The 22,202-nt window shown below is 42.9% G+C and overlaps 1 protein-coding gene across 7 annotated transcripts in view; it reads right to left on the bottom strand.

Moving 5' to 3' along the window:
* TLK2 (tousled like kinase 2) overlaps positions 1-22,202 on the bottom strand; it is a 43,192-nt gene that overhangs the window by 3,532 nt on the left and 17,458 nt on the right. For 5 of the 7 annotated variants that reach the window (XM_048314855.1, XM_048314874.1, XM_048314866.1 and 2 more), the window contains 14 exons: positions 21,349-21,516; positions 20,692-20,787; positions 17,754-17,846; positions 16,017-16,127; positions 14,761-14,897; positions 13,223-13,375; positions 9,329-9,395; positions 7,358-7,455; positions 6,897-6,978; positions 5,144-5,235; positions 4,010-4,099; positions 3,364-3,533; positions 1,801-1,939; positions 610-721 (listed from right to left, as the gene is read on the bottom strand). In XM_048314855.1, coding sequence (XP_048170812.1) covers positions 610-721; positions 1,801-1,939; positions 3,364-3,533; positions 4,010-4,099; positions 5,144-5,235; positions 6,897-6,978; positions 7,358-7,455; positions 9,329-9,395; positions 13,223-13,375; positions 14,761-14,897; positions 16,017-16,127; positions 17,754-17,846; positions 20,692-20,787; positions 21,349-21,516 — 1,608 coding nt within the window. The remainder of the gene's footprint in view (positions 1-609; positions 722-1,800; positions 1,940-3,363; positions 3,534-4,009; positions 4,100-5,143; positions 5,236-6,896; positions 6,979-7,357; positions 7,456-9,328; positions 9,396-13,222; positions 13,376-14,760; positions 14,898-16,016; positions 16,128-17,753; positions 17,847-20,691; positions 20,788-21,348; positions 21,517-22,202) is intronic. The other 2 variants (XM_048314888.1, XM_048314898.1) reach the window with 2 other exon arrangements.

The raw sequence follows: 22,202 nt of genomic DNA, 5'->3' as shown, positions 1-22,202 counted from the left end.
GACTGACAGCACTGAGCAGCACATGTGTGTCAGCCCCAGCTTCCACAACACTTGGGTACCACGGTCTACTGAAAACAAGAGCCCATGGAATCCTTTCTCTTCTCCACCCTCTCTCTCCTGTTGTCATAAAAAAATCTACCTTTTCTCGTGACAAATCACCTTTTCCTGATGCACACTCTTCCCTTTCAAAAGCCACCCTAAAAGCTTCTAAAGTGGGTCTTTGTACCTACTTTTTTTTCCCCCTGAACACTTGCAGCCATCAAGAGCAACAAAGACTCAGGGCATTGAAAGTATCACAGCCAAGACCAGACCAAAAACCTCAGACCATGAATGACACACCTGTCCTGCCCAAAAGGGCCTCAGTGGGAACATGCCCAGTGGAAAGAGATGTTCTACAGAATGTCTTTTCTGAAGGAAATGCCAAAGGTAAAGCACAACACAGCCTAGTCTATGCTCCCCACTTCCATTAGCATGGGCTCTGCCCTGAAACTGACGGCAAGGAGACAAGGGAGCACATTCTAAGTCTGTGGAGAAGGAAGCAGAAGCCTGGGCTGCCTCCAAAAAGGTTTGCAAAACACCACTAGGAAAAGGAATTAAGCACCTTCTTACCTTTCTGCCATAGAGACACTGATAGAAGATGACTCCCACCGACCAGACATCAACTTTATTTGAAATCTTTGGAGGTTCTTTCCCAACCACAAAACATTCTGGTGGCAAATACCTGATTAGAAGGAAGCGATAAGAAGTTATGAACAGCAGTTTCAAGTATTTTCCATCATTTCCTTTAGAACAGAAGATTCTATGATGAAATACTGGCCTGGGACTCAAGGGTCCCATTTCACTCCTGTGCATCTCTGGGCCAAGATCACCAATGGCTGGCTACTCCTTCTGGGAACAGTGATCCCAAGGACTCTCCAGACACTCGTGTTCTGAGCTAGTTCAGCACAGTCAGTTTCTTTTCACCACCCATTCTCTTTTACCTTCAGAACTGCTATTTGCTGTTGAAAGGGCTTGGCCAACAATTCCACAATGAAAGCACACAGCCAAAATACATATTTTTAGAAATACAACCCCATACGCCATGTCCCAGTTAAAGACACTCAGCTTCACTCAGGGTACAGCTAGTTTCATTTTTAGGAACAGAACAAAGCTGTACAACACAGAATGCCCCAACAAATGTTCTGTTGCCCATGGTGACAGTCTGCAGCTTGGGTGACATCTGAGTCACACTCAGTGGCACTCACCAAGGGTCTGCTCTCAGCCAAGGGTGATACAGTGACACTTGGCACAGAAGATAAAAGAATTGCTGAAAACACGACACTCAAGTGAAGCTCTGGCTATAGACAACACTGTGAGTTTTACATCTTTTTTGAGAGCTAACTATGGATTTTCACCTCCTCATTTCAGAGGAATACTCTTTTCATCTCCCTGATGCAGCACCTGAATTTCCAAATAGGTACAGTATTCCCCTTGCTCTTGTTTAAGATGCGAGACAGAGCCACTCTGGACTGTGAAAGAGCAGCCAAGCCCCACTCTGGAGCTCGCTATCTCAGCAGCATATGCAGCTTTTCACCAACCCTTTGAATATGAGTGGGTTTTCAAACACTGACCTACTGAACAGTGAAATGCTGCCAGCCTCAAAAGGAGCTGTGTGACAACAAGAGCAGTTTCCAGGGTCTCAAACCTCCAGTGTGTCAAGCTGTCACAGACAATGGCAGCACACACAGAGCTGACACACATCCAAAGCTGTTTATAAACTGTTCTTGATCTTAACTTGCAAGTGTCCCAGGCATCGCTTACCAGTAAGTACCAGCCCCCTGCGATGTCAGCTCCATGCCATCAACTGAGTTGTAGCTGTCATCGTCCATGATTTTGGAAAGTCCAAAATCTGTGATTTTTATCTCTCCACATGCAGTACCATTGACTAGAAGAATGTTACCTAGACAAAGGAAGGAAAACGCCCTTAGGATACACATTTAGCAAGAATAAAAATGCATTGAGCCCTGCACTGCACAAGGACAAGGGACCTACAGTGAGGTGCACCAGATGTTTTCACTCTCAAAACCCTGAACTTCAGAGACAACTGGAGACCGCCAAGTGCTAGAGCTGATCTGCTCATCTTGAATGACCCAGTGACCTCATATTGCTTGGAGCCTCCAGATCCTGAGCCCTGTTAGCCAAATGAGCTTCAAACCCAGCCTGTTTTGACCCCTCCCAAAGGTCCCGTTGGACGGGCAGGTCAAAAAGGAGGATTAAAGAGAGAAGTACACATACACAGTTATGACTCATTCTGCCCAGAAGTTCTGACTTGCCCTGTCCTCTCAACATTCCAGAAACTCTCCTTCCTGGCAGTGCTCCCCAGTGACTTTCTAAGCTCAAAAAGGACAATTACTGCTTAGGCAAGAGACTTTTGTAAACCCATCAAGAAGTCAGATCATCACTGTTTTTCTCCAAGCCTACAATAAAGTAGCAGAACCGTGTGTGATGGCAGTGGATGAATCACAGCTCTAGGCAGCTGCAGGCAGAGCTCAGACAACTTGGGAACAGCCAGGGAGGAAACGGGGTCACTACAACCAGTGCAACAGCACCATCTCCTGTACACATTCCTCGTGCTGATGCAACAAACCACATCACAAACCAGTTACACAATGATGATGAGGTGCCACCAGTACAGGGAGACAAGCCAGGGATAACTGCCCAAAGAGACGGATGAATTTACTGGACTAGAAAAAAAGCTATGTAGCCAATATGCATCATCCCAAAACAGAGCATTTCCATTTTCCCCCTTGTGGCTCTGCCCCAATGGTAGAAGGAAAATATACACCACCATTTGGGGAGGATCTTCTTCACAGCAGATGTAACTGAATTAACTCAAAGGCAGACCTGAGCAGTCTGACTGTGTGTCGTCAGCTTTGGGAGCTGTCACACAATATGAAAAAAAGAACATTTCAAAATTAGCTTCTGCCATCAAATTTTCAGCCAGATGATTACAGAAAGAATAAGCCAGAAGAATGGGAACATGAAGCACAGCAGTAATGGTAGGAACCTTTATGAAGCAATAACAGAAACTTGCAACAGCAGAATACAAGCAAGACATTAAGAAAACGAACACAGCCACTTCAGGGTTCAAGGGCTCATTCTTAACAATGTTACACCTCTTTGTTTTATGTTGCAATTCCAGGAGACAACATCCTTTCCACATTTTCCAAATGTTCTGTGCATTTTATGTTTTTTTCTTGTTGCAAGTTAGCTTTCCCAGGCAACCCTGTCTTCTTTTTGCTGTCTGACCAAAGGAAACTTCCTCATATTACTTGTAACCCATTACATTTCCTTAGCATCCTTAAGCATGTCAGCACAGCATACCTGGTTTAAGGTCATAGTGTATGATGGGAGGTTTGATTTCATTTAAGTATTTTAAAGCATTCACAATCTGCATGATAATGGATCGTGCCTCTTTCTCTGACATTAGCTTGTGCTGTTTCAGGTAGAAGTCCAGATCATTCCCCTCACAGTATTCTAACACTGTACAAAACCTGAAAGAAAAACATGAGTTATTGCAATTAAGGCACCTGATAGAAACCAGAACACTTTGTTACTGCTTGTCTGTAACTCACCTATTTGGCCAATATTTAAATTAAGAGTCCCTCAGCCTCTTAATCCCTTTCTAGAAGTAAGCTACCAGGAGCACAGGCCTCAATGCTCAACAATACAAAGGTCAGAGATCCCCCATTAAAGACCCAGAGGCTGAAAGCTGTATCAGCTGTGGCATTTGCCCAGGGCCAAGAGCAGGATTTACCAGTAGAGCACCACATCTGACAGAATACACCACACTGGTTTGTGAGCTGGAGTCTCTAGAAAACCAGCGTATGCTGGAAGTACACCTTGGTTATCTCTGCAGTAAAGTCTAACATTGGTGTGGACACTTTCTGGACTCTCCTGGAAAGTTTTAAATACTTTGCCTTTAGTGAATAGCTCAAACCATGGGAAAGGACAGAGCAACACAACTTACGAGTCAGTATCCAGTGAGAAGTAGTCGTATAGTTTAACTATTCGAGGGTGATCCAGTTCTTTGTGAATTCTGTACTCTCTACACGCATGTCTGAAAACAGCAAAGTCTGAGCATTAGTCATACAAGTGACTTAAGTCTAATTTCTCCAGATACTGAATCCAGACATACCACACAGCATCCAGCTTCAATCAAGCCCATGCACGTTCCTCAGACAGCTTCAGAAAAAGCAAGTGAAGGAGGAACTGCACAGAACAGCTCTTGCAAATCACAGAACCAGAGTGCAGCTCCAACCCTGGCAATGCTACAAAATAACTCATCTTGATTAATAGTACTGCTTGCCAAAATAGAATAATCTCATAAATCCTTAAGAGATCCAAGATAGCTGAATACAAAAATCAGCAAGTTCTAGAAGAATTCCATGATGCTTAGCCGCCTAATTTCCAGGCTTCAAATTCAGCTTGGTTTGTCCCAGTGACTTGTTGAGGAATTAAGAACACAGCTTTATCTTGGAAGTCCTATGGAGAAGGCTCAGCTGTCACTCTGCAGAATTAGCTAACCCATGGCATTAGGGAGCAAGAGTTACCAACAGCAAAAGGCTTCCAGTAAAGAATTTCTTCCTAAAATTTAATTTAACCCTGCTTCTCTGTCAGGTTGAAGCCATTCCCCCTTGTCCTGTCACTCCAGGCCCTTGTAAACAGTCTCTTTCCAGCTTTCTTGCAGGCTCCCTTCAGGTACTGGAAAGACACAATTAGGATCACTTATTCTAGGAAACAGGGAGGGGGATGACTTCCAGGGAGCACAATGCAGGTGTGTAACCTGAAAGATGGGCAGGAAAAACCATTTCCCATGAAACTGCTTGAACATTTCAGAGGGAAGCCACTTCAGCACTTTCCCCACAGAGCTGGTGCTTTAAAATGCAGAGCCACATGGCTTATACAAAACTCTCTGTGTGTATGCACACATTTAGAACATTTCTAATCTGACCAACACTTCTGCAAGTAGCTACTGGGACAGAAAGTAGCTTTTGAAATGTGGCAAACACAGGAAAAAATTGGCAGCCTGTTCACAGGCACTGGATAACCAAATGCAGGAGGAACCGGAAAACACGTCTGGCTGCTTTACAAACTCACTTACTTGTGATAGTTTTCTTTCTTCTCATCCCTCCAGTTTTTATTTAACTGGTGTATTTTCACAGCTACATATCTCTGTTCTGTTAAATCAAATGCCTGCAGAGAGAAGAGCTGAAAATCAGTAGGAATCATAGGCTCAAGTTAACACTGCAAAAGCTGACAAGCTCTAATAAACCAATATCCCCACCCAGGAAATCAGCATTACAACATAGTGAGGGAAAGCAAACCCACATTTTTATGTAGTAAGTTTCACTAACGAATTTAAGCAACTCTGGAAACAACTGAATATTCTGTGCTTCGATCTGACTTCCCCACAGAATCTAACTCACGCTGCATTGATTTTGACATTTTACTACCAGAGCTACAAAGGGACCAGGAAGACCAAATGACCAAAATATAGACAGTTTTTATCCTGGGAAAGACCCTGCCATTATTTCCCAAAGTCCAAAATTCATTTTCTACACTTGTGTTAATAAAAAAAACCCACCAAAATGCAGAACATTTTCCAATGCTTTGTTTCACGCATGTAGCTCAGCTTTCCAACTTGGAGCATAATGTTTCAGCACATAGAAAAGCTGGAGAATTCAATGGCAGAGCTGTGTGATCCTGTGCTTTATTCTTACCTCCACTTTTTTATTATTTAAACAGTCTTTAAAGAATGGACCTCTGAAATTGCACTCAAGGAGCAATGCAGAAATCTTCTACCTTGCCTGAGAGCAGCAATAGCTCGTAATTTCCAGGACAGGACAAAATGCTGCGGTAAGCAAACAGGCATAATGTGTGTTCATCTCAAAAGTTGTCTACTTAATTCTTAATGCTTAATAGATTGGCCAAGACCCTGGAGAAGAAGGGCTAAGCATTTCTTTGTTTTAATAACAGTTATAACTCTTAAGAGCAGGCAGGTAGGAAACATTCATACCTTCTTGCTTTCATCTGTGGAGCCAAAACTTTCTGCTTCGTCAGCACAGGAGCTCAAAGTACTTGCACACAGCTCACACTCCTTTTTTCCCCCCCATCTGAACAGTCTAGTCCCCCTTAGTTTAGGGCCCCACTGTTGTGCTGCATCAAAATAATAAAGCACCACGAAGTTTCCAATATTTACATTGGCACAATTATTTCCATTCTAGCCAAATTCAACATGAATTCAAAACTTCTGAGTACAGATAGGGAATATTGAGAACTGGAATGGCTCTAAGTGAAATAGTCAAATAGCAAGCACCAAAGCATCCCAGGTCTTGGCTGTCAAGAGTGCTGACATACCAGGAATCCTCAGCTCTAAGGAATTCCCAACAGTACACACACACACTGCCCCCCCCGGTCTGCTTTTTCAGAGGGTAAAATGAAGACACAAGAAACAAAGCTTTACACCCCCAGGAAGTACAGGCTCTGCTCTTATTGTTGGAGCTATTTTCTCTTGTTTACAGAGATGTTCAGACTTGCTGTGCCATCTCAGTAAGGCTTAGCCACTGCAGGTATTTGTACGTAGCATTTGAAGAAACAAGTGGTTTGCTTCTCTGTCCTAACAAAAATTGAAGACTTGGTACAACATTTTTTGACACACATTTGAAGGAAATTTGACCTCTGAGGACAAGGCCAGCACCTGAAAATCTCAACTCTGATGTCTAATGCAAGCCAGATGCACCATGAGCTTTGTCCTCCCTTTTTCCCTCCATAACCCACACAGCACTGAGAAAAAAAGTGTAAAAATTCTGCTTCCCGCAGATCCAGATTATGCCAGATTGCCACTTCCAAGTTACCTTATATACTTCACTGAAGCCACCTCTACCCAGAAGATGTAGCAACAAATATCTATCATTTAGCGTTGGATGGTCTTTAAATCTGGTGAGAAAGACAGTTTGAGAAGACAGAAATAATGAAATCCTCTGCACAATAGATCACAGCTACTTCACAGCTAAGAAACAACGCTTTCTCTTTCAGAGAAATATTACAATCGTGTTAATGACCGACACATTTGATGCTATTTGATCACTCTGCATCAATGAAAGACTATTTAATGGTACCTTGATGCACTTGGAAGCCTTTTTCTTACAGAACTTCAAACTATAACTGTACCACCCCACAACCAAGTGACTATTGAGTTTTAACATCAATTTTAAAAGGATTAAGTGTTTCCCATTATGAAAAGATTGTTTCTCATTATGAAGAGAACAAATAAAAAATAACTTTAAGTTATCATCCCTGAATCCCATGTACTTACTGTGAATTATCTTCATTGTGTATCCTTTTCAATTCCCTGATGTGCAGATTTCTAACCCTCTCTAGCCGTTCCAGCTCTGCCTGGATCTCTGCTTCTTCCTGCACAAGGAAAAACCAAAAGGAAAACACAACACTCTGTAAGGTACTGCAGGTAGTGTTTCCACCTGATTTATGGAAACACAAATGCAAATCCACTTCTGAAGAAGTTATTGGCACAAAACTTGTCTGGGAGATCAGAGAGATGGTCAGGTTCAATTCGCAGTCAGGTGGCAAGTAACAGGAATGAAAACTGACTGGGTAATTCTGTTCACACCTACACAGACAGGAGGAGACACATCTTTACACCTCCTTGTTTCTAATGCTTTCTGTAATTAAGAAGCCTTGTTGCTGTGGTCTTGCTCCTTCCCTGAGTTAGTGCTACTGCAGCTGTTTTTGAAGGAATTTCAGTTTTGGTGGGACAAGAGAAAGAAGACAGCCTCAGCAGTAAGAGCAGGGATGTCATGATGCCAATGTGAGATGGGGCAGCGTCTGGACAGGATGGGAAGTGTGAGAGAATGACATTATGTTCTACTAGTGGTAACTGCTCAAACATGTCAGAGTGTTCCTCAATGCCATGTAGAAGTTCTGACATAGTGTTTGTCTAGCTGCAAGTTCTGGTGCCCTCAAAAACAACATGAGAATGAATTCATGTCACTGTGGCCAGGGCTGCAAACCTCAATTCAAACGTGCTCCCTGAGCAGTATAATTTGTGTATGTGACTCAGGGGACACCATTACCCATCTGTCTTGTGACTCTGCTCCTTCCCTTTCCAACTGGTTCTATTTTTAGACATAAAGAATGAGCCAGTTTCCAAAAGTGGAGAAGGATAAGCGCAGCTTCAGACAATGCCACGATCCCAACACATTACTTCATTTTCCATTAAGGTCCATTTACAAATGGATTCCTCCATTCCAGGGTGCCAACGTTACATGCCAGCATACATGGACCTGCAGTTAATCCCCTGCAGCCATGTGAGAGCTGTGCAGCCAGCACGCCTGCAGCATTCCCCTGCCCGTATCACTTCTCTTTGTTCACAGGTCAATGAAGCATAATGGGCAAACTGCCAGCAGATTCCAGGTGTGCAGTAACTTTCCCTTCCACAGAAAATAACAAGGAGTATGGAGGCATTAATGAGGCCTTGCATTCTGCTTGTGTGTCAAGATTACAGGAGAAAAACTAAATGTAGAGCTGGAGCACCACCTGAGAAAAGAAGCAGCACTCCAGCAAGACATTTGCTTCCTCTTTGGTTCACTTCCAAAAGAAAACTCCTTGGCCTTAGCAGAGATCACACCTAACCAGGAAATGGCAAAAGATACCTACTTTTTGTCCCAGTATTTCATCTGTTGAAGTGTCCCAGAAAACTTATTTATAGGTCACTGCAATCACTTTCAAGGTAACCAACAGCTTATCTAAATATAACCTCACTTGCAGGTACAGTTCCTACTGAGGCCAAGGTATTTGAGAACAAATGTGCATTGCAGCTGCCTGAACAGGACTGGTTTGCAACAGCCCAAGAGATTTTATTGGACTGATAACGTTGGTTACTCAATATTGCAAAGAACTGCAAAAGTCTTTTGACTGTTGCATTTTTTTGTTGTGTTCTCATAATTTTCTCCCCTTGGTCCATTCCTTGCTGTTCCCCCATGTCATGCACATTCAGAGTCCAGCACCAGGCAGGTCACAGTGACAGAAGATGTATCAAAAGAGCAGAACTCTGCATGAAATCCTAACTGTAAGGACACAGAAATCTATTTATTGAAGCAAAGAACATCTTTCGTGAATACCACCACACTGAAAAAATTATTACAAAATCGAGGCTATCCCTTCCAAGCACAAAACCCTCTTGATGATCAAACAAGCAGTGACCTCTACAGAGAAATGCTCTCGTTCACAGAATACTGCACAAAAAGCCTTTGCTGCAACTAGTTCTTACCTTTTTAAGATGACCTAGTCGGAGTTTGAAGATTTCCTCCTGTTCATGGTATTCTGCTAATGTTAACCTGCGTAAAAAAGAGAGACTCAACACATTAGGTTTCAAGATGTGATAAAGTGAACAATCTGCAAATACACATTGTCAGTGGAAGTAACAACTCCACAGAGTAAATCAACAGCACGAAATTTTTAGATAAACTCTGCAATCTGTATTTTTTAATAATCAGTCTAAAGGAGAACAAAACCTTAAACCTCAACAACATACATTAATTTCAAATCCAAGTCCCTAATAACACCTATCTAGGCTACTGATTGACTTTTAACTACGACAGCTAAACCATAATCTAAATATAGAAAAGTGAACCCCAAATATTCCACATCTTATTTTTCCATGTAAAGTTTGCTTTACTGATTCATTTTCAAATTTTTCTTTGTAACAAAAGCTGGATAATTTCAACACATATATTCACTCTGAGACTAGAAGCACACCTGGCCACACAGCCACTGTAAACAGAGCAATGACCTGGGATTCAGAACTTCTTCCTGTTTCATGTTCTGCCAAGTGGCTTCCAGGGAAACCTTGGGAAATTTACTTTATTGTATTTTTGACTTCACATGTACTTACGAGAAGCAATGGGATAAGGGGAATAATCCCTATTTTATTGATAGTAAATGATGTGCGAAGTTTCTGCTCTAGGTGGTTGGTAAAAAGAAGTTTCATAACATTTTCAATGTCTTTTCCACGCCAAGCGTGCCACGTAGGACAGAGGCAAAGCACAGCCTTACACTAAAACAGTGACAGAGCCAATCACTTGTGAAATACAATGACACGCTGAGATCTTTAGGATTAGAAAAATGAATCACTATATTAATTGTCTCATTACTACCAACAAGGAATTTGGTAAAAGCATCCCATGTGAACATAAAACTATGAAGCCCTTATCAACTGCATCTGTTCACTCCGTAAACAAGATCTGCACATGACAGCATACGAATATCTTTTTTTTAAACCTAAACTGAGTTCAAAGCATATCCCAGGAGGATTCCTGTAAGAGCAGTTATGCTCTACCACGGTACTTCACACAGGGTTAGTGCAGGAGGCCTCCAGAGCATCAACACCTCAACTTCTTTCAAGGGGGGGCCGAGTCCTACATCCGTGCAGGGAGACCTTACTCAGTACATTGAGATGAGGGAGCATTCATCTCATCAAGTGCTCCTCTTCAAATGCCCCAGGCTTCCCTCTGTTGATAATGCAGAGTCCATGTACTTGAAACAAGGCCTAAAGCAGTTGCCACCCGATAAATTTAATGGAAAACTTGTAAGCCAAGTTCCCTATGAAAGAATCTTGAGCAGAAGGAACTACTTATTACAAATTAAAGATACATATAAAACAAAGCCAGTACCAAAAATGGTCACATGTTGTCTCATTTCAAATAAAACTGCTGAGGGCCCTGAGCTGGACTTGATGGTCCTTGGGAGTCCCCTCCAACTCAGGATATTCTGTGATTCTATGACTCTAATTTGCACACGCAGCCTGAATTTTAATTAGATTCAGATAATCTAAAAGACCGTCCCAAGAGTTTAGGTCTTTGTGATTCTGTGATTCTTTGGTTGCTGTTGCTGTGTAAGGAATTAAGAGACAATTGAATAAACCAGCAACAAGGTTTGCACATATACTCGTGCACAAATAAAAAACACCATCAATCAGTCCATTCATTAGGGCAGAGATGTAACGAGCACCACCAGGCTAACACTGCCCAAAACAGCCTGTCACAGCAACCACCACAAAAATCAAGGGGGCTCTGAGACAAACACCGTCCTGTTTCACAGAAACATGCTGGAAACCCCCTACCTACCCCTAGTGCTGCCCAAGCTGCTCTAATGAATCTCAACCAGCCCCAGCAGATTAATCTTCCTGAATGAAAATTCTTTTCTCATTCACAGGCTAGAAACTCATTTTGGGAGAGCTTGTGTTTAAATTCGCATCACAGGACCTTCTTCTCCTTTTTAAGACACAGCAACAACCATGAACCAAAGAGGAACCAAAAATCAAAAAGGAATTTGGCTGTCTGCTTCTCATTCAACTTTTAGAAACGTTTATATTTAAATTGCCTAAAAGTCAGCCTCTTATGTAAGAGTTCCACAATGAAAAGCCTCCCTCCACAAGTCAGAAAATTTTGTTCCTGATACACAATGGTCCAACAAATGCACTTACTGGATAACCAGTGATTAAGCAAGTAGTCAGTCCAGTTGCGACAGCTGACTTGCAAAAATCCCAGTGTTTTCACATAAGCTACAACACTCCACATGAACCATATCCACACCCTGGCAAGCAGTTTTTATCAAGCACATGACAAGAAGCTTTTCTAAACCACAAAGATACCACCCTGAAATATATCAGTGAAGAATGATAAACCAGCAAGAAACAGAGAAATAGACCCGGGAGCCCAAGAGGTTTCCTAGCAGAGCATGGTAAAGCTGGATTATGCCAAGGCAGGCTCACAGCACAAGCAGAAGCATCACAGACATGACAAGGACTCCCAGGGCACATCAGGACCTGTGCTGCCATGTCTCCAGAATAAGCCACACTACAGCTGCACCAGACTGCTGGAGAGAAAGAATTCCACAAAAATGGGGAAAGCTCATCCTGCCTTTTGGAAGTGAAAGGTTACCACAACGAATAGCAACAATTCTAAATATCCATGTACAGACATTCCATTTGCTTCTCCCAGCTCAAACCTGGCAATACAAAAAGAGGACTTAAAAGTTTTATTTAGTTCTTTTCAGGCTCCCTTGGCCAGAACAAGGGGAGAAATGTCTCCAACCAACTTAGTTATTTGCAGGAAGCACCCAGTGCTCTCCACCACAACTCACCTGATCTGCAGGTACCTGTATCCCATTTGGGAGCTGAGGGCACCCTAAATATCAGGATTCACCCAGACTTCTGCCATCTTTGCTGAGACTGCGAAGGCAGTGGGAGCTTTTGCTTCACATGCCCTTTTAAAGATCAAGACCAAGAATTCAAAGGGCTTCCAGAACTCTGAGGTCAAGTCAAGCCCAGGAGATTTAATAACGAAAAATGAAAAATGTCAATGAGAGTTATGGTATTAACCTACAGCAATAAAATGAAGTCTATAAAGGGAACCAGGAGAAGGCAGGGCTAAATCTATAACTAAATGTATTTCCAACCCACAGAAACTCCTGAAAAAATAATGTTTTAAATTTCTTTCGAGACCCAGCTTTACTCTAGAAGAATATCAAGTCTCTTAGAGCATCAGTAATTTCAAAAGAGGCAGGGGAAAAAAAATAAAATCCATGAGAAGAGTAGCACTTCCACCATTTCCCTGAGTCACGTATGTGTGAAGAACTGTTTTGGAGAACAGGCCAATGCTCAGTGCACTGTCTCTATAACATAGAGAGCATCTTATTCCTTTAGCATCCCAAATGAATTATTTCAAAACTCTTAACTCAGAATTCTCCACAGTAAACACACAGATATCAAGGTTTCTAAATGTGTACAATTTTGTTTTCCTTAAAAAAAAGCACCATAGATACCCTGCTACCAATATAAATTCTGAACTTGCAACACTAAAGTCAGACCCCACTTTTCAAACCTGACACAACAGGAATACTAAAAACATTACTGGACTCATAAAAAAAAATAAAGCTAATCTCATACAAAGTCTGGACTCAGCAATGATCCTTCTTTCACTTCAATGAAAACTATTTAGAACTGGAGCCAGATGTTGCTGAATGCCAGGCTAATTCCACAACATTCATTTGTGCATGGAGTGAAGCCTGGAGGCAAGGGCAAGATTCCATTTCCCAGGAGAGATTTTGTGCTCTAATCAAAGCATGTGGCTTTGCCACGCACCAAGAAGGCCACAGAACCTACGTTTCATTTTCTGCTCCGTTGGTCTTGTTCTTGCGCTGCTTCTGCTCGGTGCTTGCTGGAGGGGTCTGGCCCATCGCCGGGGGCTTCCGCTTTGCTAACATTTTTCGTTGTCTTTCTATTTCTTCCCGCTGTGAATTTATCCTTTCCTGTTGCCTGAAAAGCAGAGAGGAAAAAAAAAAAACACGACACAGATAACTAAGGGTGTGCACTTGGTTGTCTTCAACATCTGTTCTTACCAGATTGGAGCCATGAATTTCAAATCAGTTGTACTTGTAAGATTTGTAACAAAATATTTTTGTACAGAAAAGTGGGATGTGCCAAACATGATGAGTCAGAATTTTAAAGGTATTTTTACACAAAATGGGATTTTTTTCCTGGCTCACAGAAACCCTTCAGTAAGTAAAAGGTTTAATCCATGCAGAGGACATCCAAAGGAGTTGTTAACCCCACAGAATCCCAGGATCCATGGCAAGTCACTAATTTTCCACACACTTTTTCCTAGAAGCCTCTGTTCTAAATCTCAGATTTTCCTGGTAAAACTATTCCTGAAGTCTGGCACTGTTTGAGAAAGTATCCTTACACTTCAAAAGTACAGTTAAGCTATCCTAAATTCTCTGGAATATAACCAGCACCATTCCTGATTTCACTAAGAAACCATCTCTCTCCCAAGACAAAAAGACTATCTTGAAACATTTTACAGTGATAAAAGCACTCTTGAAATTTCAAGTCTGAATGACCTAAACATTTGCAGACCTAATTCCCCCTTAAAAAGGGACTGAGACTGCAGGTAAGTATTCCAGAAGTATTTTTTCCATGTCTTACAGCACAAACTAAGGAAGAATTATGAAGTCCTTAATCTGTGCCTAACAAGAGCTGCACCTCCCTATCACTACAGAAGAGTGTTGTGATTTTAAAGGATCACACATAGCTCTCTAGTGCAATTAATTTGCCAAGTCCTACTTAAAGGTCTAGGCCAGGTGGGAATTGGCTGGGTATTTCCATTAACATCCTGCATAAAGGGTCTCTGATCTTCATTTCCAGGTTTCTGCAGCCCCTTTGATCACTGTTACCAGAAGGCAAAACAAGTTAAATAGTATGGATTTTCTCTTTCAAGCTTCTCCACTTTCTACTTTCAAAAAAAAAAAAAAGGCAAGCTAATTAGCCTTCTTTGACTAATATATGCAAGGATGCAAATCAAATTGATTCACTCAGGATGTATGTGAGATTTTGGTCCACCCCTCCATCCCAAGCACTACACAGCCAGGTGGGTGCACTGAGGATTCCCAACAGGTAACAACAGTTAGCCCAAAGGCCAACTCAAACCATTCCATTCCAATTCAAGTCTCTGGAAGTTTCAGTGGAAATGGATTTCTCACTTCAGTGTGAATAAGTTCCCCATTGTCAGGAGTTCCTATCTGATCCTTCCATGCATCAGTCACACCATTCTCACATTCTGACGTGCAAGACATCACACACAACTGTTGGGGTTTTTTTCCATTTCTTCCTCTGAAGTTAAAGACAATCCTGTTTGTCCTCACTTGATGAGGTTCTGGAAGGCATAGCCATCTGTCCACTGCTCCGTGAAGGATGCGCCGTGCCGCACCGTAGTGAAGTGCCCCAGCCTCAATCGATCCTGCATGCTCTTATCTCGGCATGCCATCTTCTCCTGCTTTGACTGAAAGCAAAATAAAGCCACATAAAAATACAAGCCATAAATTACTAGCTAAGGGCTGTGCTGCGTTTTAAATCACCACCAATTCTTACCACTTTCTATTATTTCAGTTCTGCTTATCTGAAACCCAGCTGAATATCATTGATCAAGTCATTGCTGGTGCTTTGCACTGGTCTGACAGGCGTTTGTTCACCTCCATCCTGACATTTCAGCCTCACTCTTCCCTCCTGATGACTGCCTGGGCAGCTCACCCATCCTATGATCAGCTGAAATCAGCCTGGCAGTAGGATTAGAACTATCCCTTTGTATCAGTAACTTAGCTAGACTGCAGGCCCAGCTCTGATCAGACCCTTATTCAGGAGATGAAGAAAGAAAACGCACCTTGAATCACTATTAAGACTAAGATACAGTGATCAGCCAGCTCAGTCCTAGCCTTGTACCATGTCCTGAAGTGACACAATCTCAGTTAGGTCACCACTCTGGAGAAGGGAGCCCTGCTCAGCCAAGAACAATCAGCTCTGTGACAAAAATCAACTCAGACTGCATGTCTGCTACCAGCCAGCACCTGGGTAGTTTTGCCCATCCAGTACCCACAAACAATAGGTGTAACTGGCCAACAGGTGAAAGAGCAATCAAACCCCCACACTGTTTTAACCATCAGGAAAGCTGGACATCTTTCAATACCGAAGCAGGCTGGATGCTGGTGAACAACAGCCTGGCACTGGCCCCAGTGTGTTGTTTTCAGTGTTACACAAAGCAACGATCTCCGACTTTGCTGTTTGAAAGAACAGAGCATACCTGCAACTCCACTGCACAATGGGACACTGCTCCTGCATCCCCAGAGCTGCAAGGAGTTGCTTTTCAGGTGTATGGGTTTCCAAATCAAGCAATGCCTGCTGCATTTAGAGCTCTTTCTCTTAGGCAAGAGATCACTCTGACACTGTGCAAAGTGACCAAATCTGAACCACTTCAGTCTTTGGATTACATTCCTTTTTGCAGAGAAATAATTCATGACAGAATTCCAGTTATCTTTTATCACTAAAGCAACAGGAGCAGGTTTTTACTGTTAAGAAGATAGAGATGCTTTCAAGGACATGAACTGCAGAGATGTCCCCTGCTCACCTTTTCTATAAGAAGCTTCTTGCTCATCGTTACACATCGATTCAACCGCTCCTTGTACTTCTCCAGCATCTTTTGCTGCTCGTCTATCTGCCGTCTCAAATCACAGTTGGCCTAAAAGTGAACAGAGGACAAAGCCTGTGACTTTAAACCACTCAGAAGAGGCAAACTAAGCATCACTTAGGAAGAAGTTTCTCCAGCTAGCTGTGGGGATCAGATTAAAGTCAGCAAACCAGCAGGATAAAAGAACAGGTTTTGTTTAGCAAAACATCCAAGACAAACTCTTAAATTTTTAACTCACATCTTAACACCCCTCTAGAACAGGGAAGTTCTGTCATCCTGGTTTACATGTAAGGAACTAAGGTACAAAGAGAATAAAGACAAGCAAAAGTATTTTAATTTTTTTTGTTGTTATTAAACATTTAAGACCTTGCCACAGCTACCAAGCCTCAAAATAGCTTAGTCGTTGCTGGACTATCCTCCGTCTTTAGCCACAATACTGGCAGAGGAAAAGGATGGGGGAACTCCCTTTGTACTTTCAGTCAAATTCTTGTTCGAGTCACTTTCCATCAGCCCCTCTACACAGACTGCTCTCAGTGGCAGCTGCTGCTTCACACCACCACAGCATGCAGCAGGACTGTATGTGCAACCACTTTCATTAACAGAGTCAAATTTAACCACTTCCCTTCCAACTAGTAGTCTAGTAAAAACAAAATAATAATAATAATTAAAAAAAAAAAATCTATTTCCTGCTTCATGAATTGTTTCCACAAACTCACATGTGCCCCGTGTCTCCGTAAGCTTGACTGAGCTCTTTCAGGTGCTGAGACCACACACACAAAGCCTTCCCTCTACTCCCTTTAATGTCCTTTCTAATGCTTTTCAACACTTCTCAAGAGCTGCCTCTCCAGCTGATGAAAGCTAAGTCAATTAGAACTCCTCCATTAAGACAAGATCCTTGATTAGAAGGTATTTATCTTTTATTGACGAATACTAATGGGTTAAGAGCTTCATCCTTTTGGTTTGGCCAAAGCATGTTCTCATCTCTATACAGGCCTCTGACTCTCCTGAATGAGCATTTCAGAACATTACTTCCCAGGCTACTGAGAGGCTACTGGACATGCTGCCAAACAAAAGGCAGAGTCAGCTCCTCAGAACTTAGAAGAGGGGAGAACTGGGTGGAGGGAAAAGGGCAGTGGTGGAGTCACCATCCCTGGAAGTGTTCAAAAAACGTGCGGATGTGGCACTTGAGGACATGGTTTAGTGAGAACGTGCTGATGGTGCTACACTGATGGTTGGACTTGGTGATCTTCAAGGTCTTCTCCAACCTTAAATGATTCCATGATTCTGTGAATTCTGCAGAGAAACCTGTTAGGTTAGCCAGCAAAATACACAAGTGTGCAACAGATCAAAGGGAGGCCAGCACTGCTGAAGACACAAACAACTGAGCTACAACAACTCTGCGCTGTATATGCCCAGACACTGCCTAGATTCAAGCAGGCCCACAGTGTCTACAAGCCAGACAATTACCCTGCAAGCAAGGGACAACCAGAGCTACCACAGTATCCACAGGCCAGACAATTATCCTGCTGGTAAGGGATCACTGGATTTGTTTTACCTTGCAACTATTGGTTCTACAGCTGGTGTACAAGCCCCTGCTCTGCAGCCTGGCTGGCACAAGCATTTTAAGTACATTTAAATAGCAGCTTTTAGAAGAGTTGTCCCACTTTAAATACTTACTCTTAATAAGTCATCTATCCTCCCCTCCTTCTTCTCCAAGTCAGAGTTCTTACTGTTTTCTAGTGCAGATATTTTTTCCATTGTGAGGTCAGACTGTAGGGAAAAATCACCATAAACCACATTTAAGACAAATGGATAATGTTTCAAATAACCAGCACTAATGTCCCAGTGTAACCTGCTCTGATCTGAACTGCTGGGTCTTTTGAGAACTGATCCCCTGCATCCTGGCAGTCAGGGGAAGAATGTTCTCCATTATTCATTTTGTTGTTGCATGGTGGGCTCCTCCAGCACAGAAGGTGCAGTCAGCCAGCACAGAGCTCTGAAGAGCACAAACTGGTAACTCTCAACAGCCTAAAATATCCTCGGTGTCCTGCGAATTTTACATTTATAGTTGAGTTTTGCACACTCTTTGGTGGTCTCTATGCAGGAGAGCTTGTAAAGAAAAAAGGCTTAAGAAAAAAAAAACCCACCACATCAAATCCCAGCCCTCAGCTGGAATATCAAATTTATGATCTTTCATGAGCACAGACAACCACCTGCAGACAAAGACAACACCTGTGGGGCTCTAAAGTGGTCGGTCCTGTGACAGATAACACAGGTCTTCATTTTAAAATATTATAACAGATTGACAGCAAGAGTATTGGGCACAAGCTTTTGTTTCTGATAAACTGATGTATTAGTACCCACTGGGGACAGGAGCTTTATAGTTCTTGAGTGAAAACTATCTGGAAAGTTTTATGGGGTGTAGCACATCTCAAATACCTTCAGTGAAGCAGTGAAATGAGAGTTATACCCAGGAACAGAAGACACACACTATATTCTTCAAACATTTCAGATTCAGCACTCCAATTAAAGGATGGGGAAGAAAAGGTGAAGGAGTCAGTATGTACATGAACACAGCATCTAGAACAGCCAAGTCAACACAGAGGAAACTCTCCAGAACCGCACACACAGATTTCACACTTGTGGCTAGCAGGCACCTATTCTGTTTCTGAGAAGAGATTGCAGAGACTTACCTGTGGAGTTATGTAACTGTTCTCCAAATTTCAAGCTTGCCTGGAAGCCAGCACCATGGAGTAAGAGACAAACTTGGCTGACTGTTGCTTCCTGACATATGCTCAGTATGGAAAAGCTCAAACAGAGCACCTGCCAGCATGGCACATCATGCAAGATGGGCCTAAATCCCAAGAGACAAAGAGGAGGCCTGGGCAGGTCACCTCATCTCTGCCTCAACTTGGTTCATGCTTCCTGCCTGCAGGAAAAGCTTTGCCATGGGAGGCACCATGCAGGATGTCTGTGCAGAACCTGGTGCAGCTGGTGGCCAAACAGCAGAAAGTGTCTTTAGTAAGTGACTGTTATTTCACTTAGACAAGTGCACAGACATGCTTGCCCTGTGTCAGAGAAAGTCAGGATACGTGCTCTTACATGTGACTTCACCCCAAGTCACCTCAGAGCACTCAGGCCCTAGCACTGACTGAAAACACTGAGGAAGTAACATCATGCTGACTTGCTTTTGGCACTGCCACAAGTGATTCAAGCTGGGGATCACTGAAGTTGATCTATTTTTTAACTCTATCAACTCCAGACAGGCTTGGAAGGGAAAAACCAAGAATGTGTACACGTCGTCATCATGCAACCAAACATTTTCCTAGATTCTTTCCTGCACATGTATGCTCCACCTAGACCTCTGGGGAATATCATGAAGCTAAACACTGGCAGATAGCTTGCTCAGATAACATCTTGCTAAGAACATGGACCTTGTGGGCATGTTAAGCACAGAAGAAAATAAAAACACCTTGTTCCCTCCAGGCAGGACCACTGTTTTAAGCACGGGTGTTGGGACAGCCAAGACTGACATAATCTCTGGCAGGTTCTTGAGTTGTGGCATCATTCTCACACACATACCTCTCCATGCACTGTCAGGAAACAGGCATCTTCCCAGACCAGCATTTTAACAACACAGACAACAAATGCAACCCTAGTGACACAACAGAGGCCGGACTTGAGCAAGTGAGTGCCCCCAGAGGGGGATTGCTGTCCTTGATGAACAGAGAACTTGTACCACCTGCAGGGTTAATGGAGAATGGACCTTCCCAGCAACAAAATCACCTCTGACAGAGACTGGTGAGGAAATGATTGTTTAAAAATTGCTCAAGGGAAGACACAAAGAGATCTGAGATGAAAAACCAAAGAAGATTAAAAGCAGGCTTGGAGAAGAAATAAACCAGGTGCACTGCAGATAAAGCTGGGCCCCCTGGTAAGCAACAGAAGATGACACAGCTAAAAGAATCTCAATAATTTAAAAGGTACCAAAAAGATAGCAGTACAGTCAGAAGAGCTACTCCTCTTCTTGACTCCAGGTCAGTGAAGTTGCTGGGAAGCACTTTCAGGAACACACCATGTTCCACCTTGACAGGACAAACTATTCCATGAGTGGACACTACAGAGGTCAAAGAGCTGCCAGCCAGACTGTGGCTATTGGTACTGTAAGCAATGTGATGCACCATGGCCCAGCGCTTGAACAGACCCAGTGCTTGAACAGAGACATTCACAACTATCACTCAGGTTTCCTTCACACCTTCACTTCCAGAGAGAGGAAGAACACTGAGGATACAACAGAGCAGAAACACAGCTGAGGTGTTCCTCTCCCAAGCACAATCACACACAGCTGATGAACTGCCCACAGCACTGACACAGAAAAGCTTCAGTAGCAGATTGGACAAAGTCCAGCAGCAGCAATTGAAAACATTCTTTACAGGATGAGGAACAAAGCTCAGAGCAATTCACTTCACTCAGTAGTTACAGATGGAATTGGGAATACTGGCTCTTCTCACTGGAAACATCATGTCCACTAGCAGTGGCACCCTCTAGCACAGCGGACAAGCTGCATTGAGCTTCAACCTCACATCCAAGAGCTATATTGTCTAGTGAGCTATACCTGTGACTGTTTGTGCTGGATGGAAATCTGTTTTTGGGAGGTGCAGGAATGCTCAGTGTTCCCTGATCCGGTAGAAGATGGGCTGCCTTGCTGGCCCTGTAAAAGAAAGTTGTGTATTGTTACATGTCCCCCAGCACGACCACCAGTGCCCGTGCAGATACATTCATCTCCACACCGGAGCTGCAGCCTGGCCTGCACCACACTTTCATGTTCAGCTTTAAGGATGCTCTAGAGATTCAGTTCAGTAAAACTAGAGCCAGTTTCTTCCAAGAAGCCTGACCCAACCTGCTGAAGACAAAGCTTTTAAAAGCCTGATATAATTCACGGCAGCTGAGATTAAGCAAGGCCAAACCAAACACTTCTCACAACAAAACTATACTTCTATCTTTTGCTTTTCTCCATCTATTGGATTATCCTCTCAGATGACATAATTCTGATCTATGTAAGATTTTGAGCTGCTAACTTAAAACTCACACCCATTTTATTAAACAAGCAAAGCCTGGGACCTAGAACTCTTCACAAGGAAGGTGAACTTACCAGAAGGTGATAGACTGAGGTCAGCAAAAATGAGGCTGCACTTGGGCAGAAAACCTTCAAATTCCCCATCCCTTAACTAGACACATGCCTTAGGATTCAAATCTTTTCAGAGCTGCTCACCGAGACAAAAGTAAAACAGAGGCCACCTCCCCTCTGTGCCAGCTGCTCATTCTCTAGCCGCTGCTTCGCCAGCATCACCGACATCAGCGTTGGCAGAGCAGAGTGTTCCTCCTGCGGCTCCTTGGCTGCGCTGCCGTCTACCCCATACAGCGGCTGCTCCACTCGCCGCTGCAACACAGTCAAAAAACAGACAATGAACTACTTTTTTTTTTTTTTAATTAAAGAAAAAAGTGATTCTCTGACTCTGCCAAAACTGTTGTCAGTGAAGCAGCAGCTCAGGAATGAGCAGGCAGCATGGTGAGGATCTGATAACTCAAACAGGACTCCTGCAGTGATTATTCCAACAGCAGACAGCAACAAGGAAATGAAGTTAACAATTAAGAAAAACCCTAACAAATGAACACCCAGGACAGAATTCCTTGTCAGTTAACACATCCTCTTCCTTTGCAAATACATGTGCTTCAGAGTCAGTGGAGCAAAACAGATTGCAGGTCCAAAAATCTACGTTGGGATTTTGGTCAATGCATTCACAATTATATTTTTTTATGCTTCTTAAGGACTCAAACAGCCAATTCCATGATACACTGCTATTCTGGTGAAGTAAACTGAGTCAGCACTGCTAAATGGCAGCAACCTAACCATGTCTAGGACCCAGACATCAGGATAAGCTCACTTCTGTCATTACAGCTGGGGCCCATCTCCTGCAATGTAAGCAAAGTACTACTTCATTCCCAAAATCCTTTAAAGGTCCATTACATCTCTTAAGGGCCAGCTCCTTTCTCCTGCAGTAGGTTAGTTTTCCAGCTGTGGTGGAGGAACTGGGTTTAGCAACAAGAATCATCTGAGCTACACTG

This window comes from Corvus hawaiiensis, chromosome 1, assembly GCF_020740725.1.
Source record: "Corvus hawaiiensis isolate bCorHaw1 chromosome 1, bCorHaw1.pri.cur, whole genome shotgun sequence".
NCBI classification, from domain to species: Eukaryota; Metazoa; Chordata; class Aves; order Passeriformes; family Corvidae; genus Corvus; species Corvus hawaiiensis.
Note: the sequence above shows the minus strand (reverse complement) of the source record. Positions and strands in the feature narration are given on the sequence as shown.